This window comes from Alligator mississippiensis, chromosome 13 (genome assembly GCF_030867095.1).
Source record: "Alligator mississippiensis isolate rAllMis1 chromosome 13, rAllMis1, whole genome shotgun sequence".
Classification (NCBI taxonomy): Eukaryota; Metazoa; Chordata; order Crocodylia; family Alligatoridae; genus Alligator; species Alligator mississippiensis.
In genome coordinates this window covers 2,278,421-2,290,874 of record NC_081836.1, presented here as the reverse complement: position 1 = coordinate 2,290,874, position 12,454 = coordinate 2,278,421, and the positions used below count along the sequence as shown (strand labels likewise).

The window sequence follows — 12,454 nt, the reverse complement described above, 5'->3', positions numbered from 1 at the left end:
AAGTTTTTGGTGAAAAAAAGAGTTATTTTAAAAGGGCACTCACAACTTAAAGGTTTTACCTAGATCTTCCTCAATCCCCAATTGCAATTTCTTTCCCTCCATCTTTTCTATGTCTTCATCATTAAACTTGTACCATTCACCAGTCTGTGGGTCCTTCACATGAGCAATGTAATGACCAGAGTATGCACTCACTCCTCTGTGGATAAGGACTGCACTGAGCTCATAGACATAAACGCCATCTGAAAGAGAACAAGCAGTTCTTTTATTTTCTAGGGACCATACAAATCATTCGTCTGAAAGCTTTTAAGAATTAAAAAAGTTCTTCCTAATACAAAAGAGCATAAGTGATTTTTCTCTTCTCTAGGTTTTGACCTTGAACAAGAGAGAAGCAGAGGCCAAGTAGGACTTTATCTTGCAAATCTAGTAACCAAAGAGTTTCACTTAATAGTCAGAAATTAAGAAACTTTTATAGAAGTTGTTAACCACTGCTGGCAGTTCAACATGGGAGCAAACACTGCTTAAGCTTCCATTTTAAGTAAAGGATATTGATAAAAAGAGCTAGAAATGTTTTAAGCTGCAAACAGGCAATCGCTTCTACTGGTAAAAATGTCTCTGAAATTTTTCCTGGTAGAAAAGTAGCTCGGGAGCTGAAGCGTACATGTATTCCAGCCCTTGGCTGGAGAGCTACAAAGGTGAGCTCTCCAGCCACGGGGCACTAGAGGGCTGAACCTTGGGCCAAACCTGCCCTGAGGGGAGCCCGTTACTTGACAGTCTGCCTCCTTCCCAGGCAGGGGAGAGGACAAGCTGTCAGTAGGGTCCCTGACCTCCCCACCCTCAGGTTTTAAATGGCTTTGTGTGCAGCCCATCTGAGCTGCATGTGGAGTGATTTAAAGCTGGAGGTAAATGGGGCTGGGGGTAGCCTCCTTGATCGCAGGTCCCAGCTCCCTGATTTTTAAATTGTCACATATAGACGCATGGGTACAAGTTAGTACTTTTCACACAACTCACTTCGCTGTTCCATAAAAGGCTCCATGTCAAGCAGTTCAGAGAATCCAATGTAGGTATTCAGCTTTTTCTTATGGCCAGTTTGTCTGTTCAAAAAAATCAAACCACAAAACGTTCAACAATACATGCTCAATGCAACAATAAAGAGAGACTAAACATGCAGAAAGATGTTTTCCAAAATCTGTACATATCTATTATATGTTAATAATATGGATTTCTTAATGTTCACTTATCATTCCAAAGGGCACAAAAGCTCAAACTCAAAGCGCTTAATTCAGACTTGAATAGCACCCAAAGTGGAAGCGAATGTAGAACAGGTCATTTTAAATATCTGGGCTACCCAACGCACCTCCCTCTCCTCCACCACCACCACAGCCCCCCCGCCCCCCTCAACTTTTACAACCCAGGTCATTTACCTGTCAAACACAAAACGCATCAGCTGCAAGTTGAGAGTGCATGGAAGACTAAGCAGCCTGATCTTCCTTGTGGCATTTTGCTTACTCTGACAAGTTTCACAGAAATAGCGATTGTCCCCTTCTAGTTTTTCTTCCTGACCAGGAGGCAAAAAAAGAAAAAGGTTGATTCTTTCACTCTACTCTGGAGCCTGAGATTTAAAGCCATTTACAGACACCAAAAGAAGACAGCTCTCTTTATATCCATACAATCAGTATCCCAAAATATGGGGGGATAATAGAAGACAATGCAAAAAAATACAGAAAACACTGGGTTAACCACACTTTAAAATTTCAGAGCTGTTAAGAGACTAGTGACAGTTTAAGAAATCACAAGTCTGTCAAATTACGGTAAGCCTTTGCTGCAATAATTGGGCAGTTTATAATCCAAAGGTCAGGGTTTCCCTCTACTGAACTGAGCTGGATAACATAGTCTGCATCAAGGAGGCTGTAGAAAGTTCTGTTTTAATGAGGTTATGTAGTTAGTTAACAGAAAGGCTATAGTTTCTATTTACTTGAAACTGTGCCCATGTGAATGAATGCAATTTCCTCATGCTAGACCAAATTAGCTTCAGTGGGGATTCACAGGAATTGGCATCCATGTGTGGAGTTGGGAATAAACCGTAAACTGCTAAGCATGAAGCCCTGCCTTTTAATTTTTTGAGACAAACAAACCGTCAACCCCAAATTTATTGTTGCTAAGTGGATACTATAATCTTGCAGTGTGGGTGTACCCCAATGCATCTATTAGACGCATACAGAAATGTGTTCTCTTTTAATTGGAAATTGCCTTTCATGGCAACTTGTTCCACAACTGACTTGTCTGCTGAGCAGGTCACCCCGAGTCACGATCTGTGACTTACTGCATGCAACAAGCCGAACTACTTAGTAACTCTACTCTAAAATATTTTAATAACACAGCTAGAACCTTGAATACCGACAACTTGAGACCCAGTCACTTTATAAAAGTGCATCTAAAATATTTTTAGGTGTTGCTGCAGCTATGTCTGGGTGTCTAACAATACTATAGTTAAAAACATATATCCTGCCACTTCTATGTGAAAGATGTGCACTAACAAGGGAAACAGCAAAGGAAAACTTCACACAAAGCTTTACCAGATACACAGTAAGCTGAGAAGGATTCCCCTAATGTTTGGTATACCACTCTCAAGAATAGTTATATCCTGACAGAAGCATCTCTTTTAATACTGATATTTTGCAGTTATTTAGTGCCCATTCCCACAGCCTTTTCCCACTGATTTTGTTAGGAATTCTCCCTGATTTCAGAACACTTTGACAGGCAAGTAAACTAGTGCTTTGTTTTATAGCATCAACAAAAAGAATAACTTTTTACCTTAAGAAATTCTGTGATGCAGTCTGTCAATTGCTTGTGCCCTTGGATATTTAATTCCAGTTCATAAAACTTGGATACAAGTTTGGACTCCCTGCCACACTGGTTACAGCTAAAACAGAAAAAAAAATCAATTAATTCTAAAGTCATCATTGGAGCTGAGGTTCTGGGCACAGATCACTGACTCTGAGGTGTGCACCTCCAAATTTCTGTGTCCTGCTGCTCTTGGCCATGTCAAGATTTGATCTGTGGACTAAAAGAACCTATGCAGCAACATAGCGGTCTCCAGAGCAAGTGCAGAAACGTCTTTTTGCACCTCATGTTTACACTGCTACATTGCAAATACAAATGAACAATTCTCACGGGGGATCAATGTGGGCGTCCAGGCAGCTACAGATCATTTTCAGGACTTTGGAATTTAAGTTATAGCTGATGGGTCTACCTGAAGCCCCAAGAGGACACAGCCACATTGCTTCCAATTTTGGAGGCAACCAACATAGAGCACCATGGTGTGAGAGAGGAAATAGGTTTGCCAGGCAGCTGTGGCTTTTGAACATGAGGAATTAAAGAAAGAAATAGACAAGCTGCAAAATTCTATAAATTATATAGGAGGTGCATATGGAGTCCTATTTTTCCATAAACTCAAGACTTCAGAACCACTGAAAACTCTTGCTTAAAGAACTCGGCAAATAACGCACTTGCCTTTCTGTTATAGATTTAGAAAGGTTCCTTCCCACTCGCTCTCTCCTCTCCAAAAATATTTAATGTTTGTAGGAAAGTTCTTCCAAGTGGCCAGAGGAACAGGAAAACATGCTGAGCAAGAAAGCACTGCTGGAGAAATACACAGATTACTTACACGGTGACATATGCATACTCTCCACAAAACTGCTTCTGGACGATATTTCGAACATCTGGATTTTTCTGTTTAGACAAAGTATCTTCCAGCAGTGACATAAAGAGCTTGGAAAACTCCTGGGCATCCTAGAACACACACCAGCATTTGGTAACAATGGAATCACTTCTGAATTACAATCACAGCCTAGTTCTCCAATTTACTTGAAATGTTATGTTGATAACCAAAACCCACATACAGAATTATATAGATGCTAAAGTGCACATGGAATAGAAAAATGCAAGGTAGCAAGACAAAGGAAAAGATAAATTGGACTTGAAGGAGTGCAAAACACAGCATGAGAACAGCAGCATGAATTCGACGAGTATAGTAGCGGTAGCTGCACTGCAATTTGCAGGATTTCGTTAAAAGGGTGGTAGCTCATTAACTGCATAAATCTGATTATTTTCACTTCTTAACTCCACATTGTGAATCAGGCCCACCTCCCTCCTCCTCCCCACCAAGAATACTGAAACAAACATTTCTACACCCAATCTGATTATAGCATTGAGACTGACAGACTTTTAAAGAGTGTTACTTATCTTGTATAAACAGCACACATTAGTTTAGAGAGGATTAATCATCCTTTGCTAGGGAACGGTTTGTCATAATAATCGCTCATGTTTCATACCGTCCCTTCTTCTGACACCCATTCCAACACTGTGTTCCAGTGTCTCAGAAAATAACATTATTTGTGCTTACATGATAGATCTAGCCAAGCGACAGAGAAAGAGAGCAGCAAACAAGACAAAAATGATACGACTGCCATCAGTTGTTTCATTTTCTGTAGACACAGACCTTCAGATGGTGTAAAACAGTATAGCTCCACAGATGCTACTGAGCAACACTGATTTACGCTTGTTGAATACTCAACAGGCTTTTATTCATTGCCCCCTTCTGTTTTGCCTTCTTCCTGGCTAAACAACTCTCCTCCTCCAACTTAAGTGAGTCCTGCAACAGCAGCTACCTGTTTGCCACCTTTCACTGAAACCTTAAGCTTTAGGCTTGTAGGAAGCCTCCCTTCTCATCTTGCTTTCCTTATTCCTCTTGCCTCCTGTCACTCATACAGATTCTTTTTGATCTCCCAAGTGACCCCATCCCATCTCCTGGTGTCCACTGAATTCCTTTTATACCCTTCTTTATTCTTCCCATTAGCCTCATTCTCCTAACTCTTCCCTCACCATGCACACAAGCTTCAGTCTCTCCAACCCATGACCTCACCTGCCTCCCTGCTCACTGCCGCTTCTTAAACTCACTGAACATGCTGTTTACAACTGCTGTCTGGAGTTTTTTCCAGTTCTATCCTACAGCTTCTCCAATTCAGCATTGGCAGCTTGCTCTTGCTCTCTGCTCCCAAGTTTTTGGTGCAGTGGTGCCCCACCTTCTCTTACCCTTGGGAAAACAATACTGAGCATGTGCTGCAGCGACCATTATATTCTGACCTCAGTTGTAACTTTTTAACTTCCTGCAGCTGCGAGTGGGGTCCTAAGCTCAGGAGCAGGGCTCTTGGGTATGAGGAGGATATGATTAAATAAGTTTTAGACTGGACCTTATGGGATATTATTCCACCTTACTTAAAAAGTTGTTAGAAAAGAGAACTTGTCAAACATCAAACTCAACCCTACCTGTTGCTGTCCTGTATCCAAGCCTAGTGCTTTAACAAACCCAGAGGGATCAATGTATCGCCTTTTGCTGTTCTGTAACAATGCAAACAGGTACTGGAGATGCTCACAAATTGTCTGAGGTTCATAATCTATTGGGAGAGAAAAGTTCAAATTAATAGGAAGTGACTGACCTGGTTTGCACCAAGAGACAAATGAGCACCAAGCCAGAGACATTTAATTTTATTTGGCTGTCAGTGAATGAAACTTTAATGGAACTTTAAGACCCTGAAAATAAAGTGGGAAGACAAAATGCCACACACAGAGATGCTAGAGCATGCAGCACTGACACTGTTAGAAGCCACTATCAAGAAGAGGAGGTCAGGATGGCTTAGCCATGTCAGAAGAATGGGAGGAGACTGTAGACCCAAAAATATTTTGTACAGTGAGAGTTGAGATGGCTCTAGAAAGCAAGGTTACCCTTTATGGTGGTGCCAAGACATGGGCATAAATTATATGAAGTTGTTCAACATCAGCGTAGAAATCTGGGAGGAGTGCATAGAATCCTGTCTAATCTGGGGAAAACATCGGGCACTGGGTGCAGCTCAACATGAAGTGGCTTTGATCCGGAGGATGGAAGCAAAGGGAGAAAGAAGGGAGCAGTGTGCTATAAATTAACTCCAACTCAGACAACACATGGACCCGTGAGACTAGTAACAATCCGTGTCACTCTCGAATTGGGCTTGTCAGCTGCAAGTGGATTCATCAGGCCTCTGATCAGATCTCTTGCACATACACCACGATCCAGAGGACTGAGACTTGCTTCTCAGTAAATGAAACTTTAATATAAATTTATATGATCAGAAACAAAGTCCCTGTTTACAGCTTCTATTATAAACTGCCATACCAAAGTAATTAATTCAAGCTAAGTATCTTACTTAAGGGAAACATTTTCATACGCCGTCATATCCCCAAAAGCCAGCACTCAGTAACGGAAGCAGAATAAAGCTAGGAGCTTACTGTACATCCAGCAAAAGTTACTACTGGTGTTTTACATACTATTTTGTTGCTTGCTACAACTGACAACACAAGAAATGGCCAAGAACTCACTTTGTGCGAGAAATATCAGTTGCCAGTTAAAAAAAAAGAAAAGGCTAGTTTACAATAAGCATTACCATACTTTAATCCATAACGTGCAAAACAAAAGGCTTTATGCTATCAAGGTATATTAACACTGTATGTATACAGCAATCTATACAATATAGACTCATAGATCATACTCATGAGCTGAGACTAATGGCTTTTCTAGTCTATTATTCTGGCACTGACAATGGCCATTGCCAGGTGTCTTTTCTACATGCAAATACTTGGCCATTTTTTGTGTTGTTCCAATTGTAGCTAACTGTAGCCCTTATGTGCAACCAATGCTTTCTCATGAAGATATATTTATATGAGGTAGCATCTGCCAAACTCCAGCCACTTAGTGCTAAGATAATTCCTTTACCCACACAAGAAGGATATTCTAAATAGTTAATCAGTTGAGCAAGGAAAGCAATTTTGTTATGTGAACAGGGAGAGGTTAACAATGTTCTCTTGCAACAACAAAAAAGAGTTCAGAGAATGTTGCGACCTTCCACTGACCTTTGTCTTCTGGGATGCCCTCACCGGTCAAATATTCGCTGCAGGTGCTGGGGCACAAGTAAAGTGCCTGCCGAAGCTCCAAGTTAAGAAACCACATTTGCAAGAAAGTGTTCACATAGCATGTGGCTCCAAGGTTTGTTAAGCCTACGAATGCATTCTAGTATAAAGAAGAAAGCACCAGTTATAATTATTCCTACAAAGAATCATAGAAAGTAGGGCTGGAAGGGATGTCAAGAGGTCATCTAGTCCAGCCTCCTGCTCAACACAGGATCATCCCCATCCAAACCATCCCATACAACTGCAGGTCTACTAACCTATTCCCAAAACTACACAGATTAACCCTGTCACACAAAACTACAAGGCACATTGTCCCAAAACCCCAAAAGGAACACACTGGGAGAAAAAAATCCAGCTGTCACATGCTTGTACTTTGTTCTTGGTACTGAGCACCGGTGGCTTTATAGAGGACCTTCTCAAACTTTCTACTCCCCAACTGCATGACTACAATGAGCACAGCACAGCATGCGTCTGTTATGCTGCTTCTCTGGGCATTATCTGAATGGATTTCTAACCCACCTGCCTCCTTTCAGACCTGACAAGCAAGACTGGGCAAGTAATACTTTAACTCAGAGGTTCCCAATCTGTGGTACGCATACCACCAGTGGTGCGCAGACAACCTGTCAGTGTCAAGGAAAATAAAAGGAGTGTTGTAAAATATATGCTGAGCCAGTGACAGTCGGTCTCAGATGAGAAATGAGAAAAGCGCAACTCAAATCTTTGAGAAGGGAGAGTTTCAGGTCTTGTTTGTGGTGGAGAGCTGACGCTCCATAGCAGGGAATCATGCAACACAGTATCTATCCCCAGACAGAAGACGTACTCGCTCATCAGCCCTCATGGTGCAAACACTTCAGATCCTGTGTGCGCAGATTATTTGCTGGATTGGGGGTTATAGCTTGTATAGGAAACAAAGAATCTCTTTTACCTTTTTCCTGCGTTCGGAATTTGGGTCGTCGATATTGTGAAAGCTATTCTCATCAATTTCTCCCAGCCAAACGTGTTCGCCAATCCCAACCAAACAGTTTGGGTTTCCTCTGCAGTTTCTTCTACAAAAAACCAAACACACTCATGAAAACAAAGACCGCTGGTTCAGATCATGCGAAAACAAAAACAAACCCCCCAAACCAGGAAGCAACAGCAAACTGTATTATTTTAATTAGCAAAACACAGGAAAACAGAACACAGGACTAAAAACATGCAGGCGTAACTTGAGAGTCTTTTTGTTGGGAGCAAACGCTTTTTACCCTCTAGCCTATAGGTTTGGTCTACTGTTGAGTAGGCTGGAGGCAGCATTTAGAGCTGTTTACCTCTGCACGCTTCATCAACCACAGGTATGTCACTAGAGAGGAGTAGAAACCCTGCTTTCATCACTAAAAAAAAAATTAAAAATGTTCATTTTAACAAATGACCTTATGTTTTTTAAAGGGATTTCTACAGCGTAAGCCCCCTGCATGTCTGACAGAAATATACTGAAGCTGGATGTTGAACCGGTTCGATTCCCAGAGGCAGGCTTTCATCACAAGGGAAAGGTTCATTTAGTTTTACAAACAACTTATGCTTTTAAACGGATGTCTACGGAGAGCACCCCTACCTGTCTGACATGGGAGTAAGTTAAGCTGGATCTTGAACAGGATCAATTCTCAGAGGCAGCCTTTCACCACGTAAGGAACAGTCGCTTTATTTTAAGAGGATTTCTATCGGTAGCACCCCTCGTAGGGGTACTGACACCGGATCTTGAACCGGTTCAATTCCTAGAGGCAGCTTTAATCCCAACAGAAATTTTCATTTTGTTTTACAAACCGTGTCAGTTTTTAAAGGGATTTCTACAGCAAACGTCCCTTGCAGGTCTGGCAGAAACGGACGGAGGCTGGATCCTGAACCGGTTCGATTCCCAGGGGCAATTTTCATCGCAGGAGAAACTTTTGTTCCGTCTTATAAACATTACGAGTTTTAAAAGAGGATTTCTACAGACGGCATCCCCCACGTGACGGGCAGAAACGTATTGCAGCTGGATCGCGAACCGGTTCGATTCCCAGAGGCAGCCTTTCGTCACAAGGGAAAGTTTCATTTTGTTTTACAAACCACGCGAGTGTTTCAGGGATTTCTACAGCGAAACAGACGGAGGCTCGATCCCCAGAGGCAGACTTGCCACAAAGGCGGTGCGTTTTTAGAGGGGTTTCTGCAGACAGCACCCCCATCTCCCCGGCAGAAACAACCGCGGCTGGATCTTGAACCAAGTCGATCCCCAGACGCGGCTTTCGCCCCAGGAGAAACGTCCGTCCCGTCTTACAAACCAGGCGCGAGCCTGAAAAAGGATTTGTGTCGCCAGCGCCGCGGCAGGAACGTCCCGACGCCGGATCTCGAACCGGCTTTCGGCGAGCGAGACGTTTCCGATTCGTTTCACGCGCCGGGACTGCTTCCGCGATGGGCGCGAACGGACCGCGGCCGGTTCGATTCCCGCGGGCCGGGCCGCCCGTCCTCGCGGGGGGAGCGGGTGTCTCGTCTCCTCGACGCTGCGAAGGGGATTTCCACAGGCAACGCCGCCGTGTCCGGCCGGACCAGACGGAGGCCGGCTCCTGACCCGGCTCGGGTCCCGGCGGCAGCTTTCGTCGCAGGAGAAACTTCAGGCAAGTTTAAAAAGCGATTTCTACGCGCAGCGACCCGATTCGACTCCCGGAGGCAGCGCGTCCCCCCAAAAGGTGGGTTTTTGGGGGTTTTTTAAATGGATTTCTACAGAAACACCCCGACGCCGGCCGCGAGCCGCTCCGCTCACCACAGGGGCACTTTTGCTCCGTGTTGACAAACGAGGGAAGTTTTAAAAGGGATTTAAACATTTTAGCGGGATATAAACAGCCCTCCCCACCCCCCTCGCACACGTCGCACCCCCTGCGGACACGGCGCGCAGCCCCCCGGGCCGGGCCCGCACCTGCAGACGCCACGGCGGCAGGGCTCCAGGCCGATGCGGTAGGCCGCCTCCACGTGCTCCTGCGCCACCTCCTCGGGCGGCACCGTCTCGGTCCAGCGCCAGGCCGCCTTCTCCAGCTGCAGCCGCGGCGCCATGGCGGGCCCGGGCCTGCTCGCCCACTGCGCCTGCGCCCTCGCGGGCGGCGCCGTCGGCGCCTGACGTCAGCGCGCCGCGCCGCGGTGCGCGGGGTGTGACGCACGTAGCGCGCGCCGCCACGCAGGGTGGAGGGGCGGGGCTGAGTGAGGCACCGCCCTCCTCCTCCTCCTCCTCCCCCCTCCCGCTCGGGAGGCGAAGGGGCGGGGCCACCACCTATATAAAGGGGCAGAGGGGGGCGGGGCTTGCTGAGCCTAGTGAGGGGGTTCTTGTGGGGGGTCTGGGCTGTGCCCCCTGGGCTCCCCGTGCAAACCTCTGACCCCTGGCACGGCAGAGCCTTTGAGGGGCTCTGACCCAGTCCAAGGGTCGTGGCCCCCCCGCGGTCCCCCCACACAAGCGTGGCCTCGGGGGCCACGGCAAAGCCACAGCCGCCATCCTCGTGCCCCACCAACGGGCCGTGGCACCGGTCCCTCGCCGCGCGGCGGCACCTGCCCCACTGCCACGGGATGCCCCGTGCGCCCATCCGGTGTCTCTAGTCGAGCCCCCGCTGCCCGCGTGACGGGGTTGGTGCCAGGGGCCGCAACCCCTGTCAGTGCCGCGGGGGCGAAGCGACGCGAGCAATGGCAGGGAGCTCTTTTGCACGCGCACCCACACGTGCACACTTTAGATGAAGCACAACTCTTGGGACAGATCACTTCCCACTCCCGCCTCCATAAGTAGAGCCAAGGTTTGTCTGTTATGCGCTGAGCTGATCGAAGCCACGCAGACATTTTGCCGGTGTCGAGGCGCTTTGCGAGTTTTGGCTGGTACGAAAGACACCTCCCCGCCCTTTGTATTTGCACCAGAGACGTCAGTGTGGCGTGCTTTATGAGCACATCTCGGACTGCCGTTGAACGAGCTGACCCGCGTGCAGACAGCGCTGTGACACCATACGCGCGTCGCTACAGGGCGGCTGCTTTAAACCAAGGTGTGCTTGCTACGGACGTGCAAAATCTCCAGCGTGTTAAAATCAACGCGCTGTTTCGAGTTTTAAGCGTACAGCTTTCTGATCTCCGTCGTGTATCAGGATTTGCCGTTCATTCTGCATTGCGTGCGCACAGCGATGCAGCGTCTGTTTTAGTCACCCTGCTATTGATCCATAATTTTAAAAACTGCCTCCAGTTTGGTTATTTCTTAGGCGCATTCTGCAAGAAGACTTCAGGGAGCTGCATTAGGCCATAATAAATAAAAATTACCCATTAAAAATGGTCTTTTCCGGTGCTGCTCTGTGGTTAATTGTCCTAGATCATCGAAGTGGATCTCAGGGCAGTTTGAACTGGCTCAGATTGCTGTATCTGAAGACTCCCCTGGGTGACACGTCGGTAATGTTTTGCAATGACTGAGTTTGAGGAAAAGATGCGGGTGTCTAGCCCGAGTTGGTAGGGCAGGGCTTTTGCTTCTGGCCCAGGAAGCAAAGGGCTTCACAACACATTCCTTGGAGAGAGCGAGCGCTAGGCAAGGATTGCTTTTTAACCTGTCTGTCGGAGCAGGCTCTGGAACCAGATGCCTTTACAACAGAGGTGGTAAAGGCAAGTTGCCAAGTCTGGATTTGCAAGAAAGAAGCAATTACTTGTCCAAAGAAGATGTCAGCCTGGAAAGCTTATTTCAACAAAAACTGGAAGCCAGCAAATTGACTGTAGCATCCATAAATGTCATTCTTAGAAGGCCTGACTATGTTAGTCACCTGCTGAGCCATAGCCAAACATGACTACCAAGGGATACGCAGAGAAAATTCAAGCTATTTAGCCCAGGGACATTATCATCTCATGTGAGGCACTGGGTGTGTGATCCACCAGGTCACTCGTTTCATGTTTACCCACGTTTAACCATTTGGGTTTTTAACACACATTGATTTAAATTGTTTTTTCCGTGCCGAGGTATGTTGTTTTTCAAATTAAAGTCGGTGCCCCCCGCCCCAGTTAAAACAACCCAGATCTTTGCTCTTTTTGGTAGGTGTTTGGAGATAAAAAACATTCTCCATTATGCCAGCTGGGCACACAGCTCGGACGTCCCAGAGACAGCAAGTTGTTGCATTCGAGATTAGAAAGAAATGACTGGAGCCAAGTGTCTGGTGGCTATCAGGTGCAGGGTCCATGCTAGCATATGCATGCTGTTTTCCAGTGAACCATCGTCCCAATTCAGGGGAGCTTTAACTCAGTCTGGAGCACTCACAGGCTATTTCAAAGTCATCCTCCGGTGGGGAATTTGTGCCCTAATTATTGCGCAGACTGCTACTGGAAGAAGGGAGGCGAATGGGCCCAAGCAATGGAGGGGGGAGAAGAGGAGGGGAAAGTGGGATGAGGCAGCAAAGACATGGTCATGCCAAAAGGTCATCCCAGACCGAACAACCTGTGGTTG

The 12,454-nt window shown here is 46.2% G+C and overlaps 1 protein-coding gene across 2 annotated transcripts in view; it reads right to left on the bottom strand.

Annotated features, from left to right (window-relative positions):
* USP48 (ubiquitin specific peptidase 48) overlaps positions 1-10,098 on the bottom strand; it is a 41,362-nt gene extending 31,264 nt beyond the window's left edge. For both annotated transcript variants that reach the window (XM_014601168.3, XM_014601169.3), the window contains exons 1-9: positions 9,926-10,098; positions 7,925-8,045; positions 6,943-7,099; positions 5,326-5,453; positions 3,665-3,789; positions 2,812-2,920; positions 1,422-1,555; positions 1,009-1,091; positions 60-239 (exon numbers count right to left, since the gene is read on the bottom strand). In XM_014601168.3, the coding sequence (XP_014456654.1) occupies positions 60-239; positions 1,009-1,091; positions 1,422-1,555; positions 2,812-2,920; positions 3,665-3,789; positions 5,326-5,453; positions 6,943-7,099; positions 7,925-8,045; positions 9,926-10,059 (1,171 nt within the window). In that variant the 5' untranslated portion in view covers positions 10,060-10,098. The remainder of the gene's footprint in view (positions 1-59; positions 240-1,008; positions 1,092-1,421; positions 1,556-2,811; positions 2,921-3,664; positions 3,790-5,325; positions 5,454-6,942; positions 7,100-7,924; positions 8,046-9,925) is intronic.
* Positions 10,099-12,454: the final 2,356 nt, after the last annotated feature.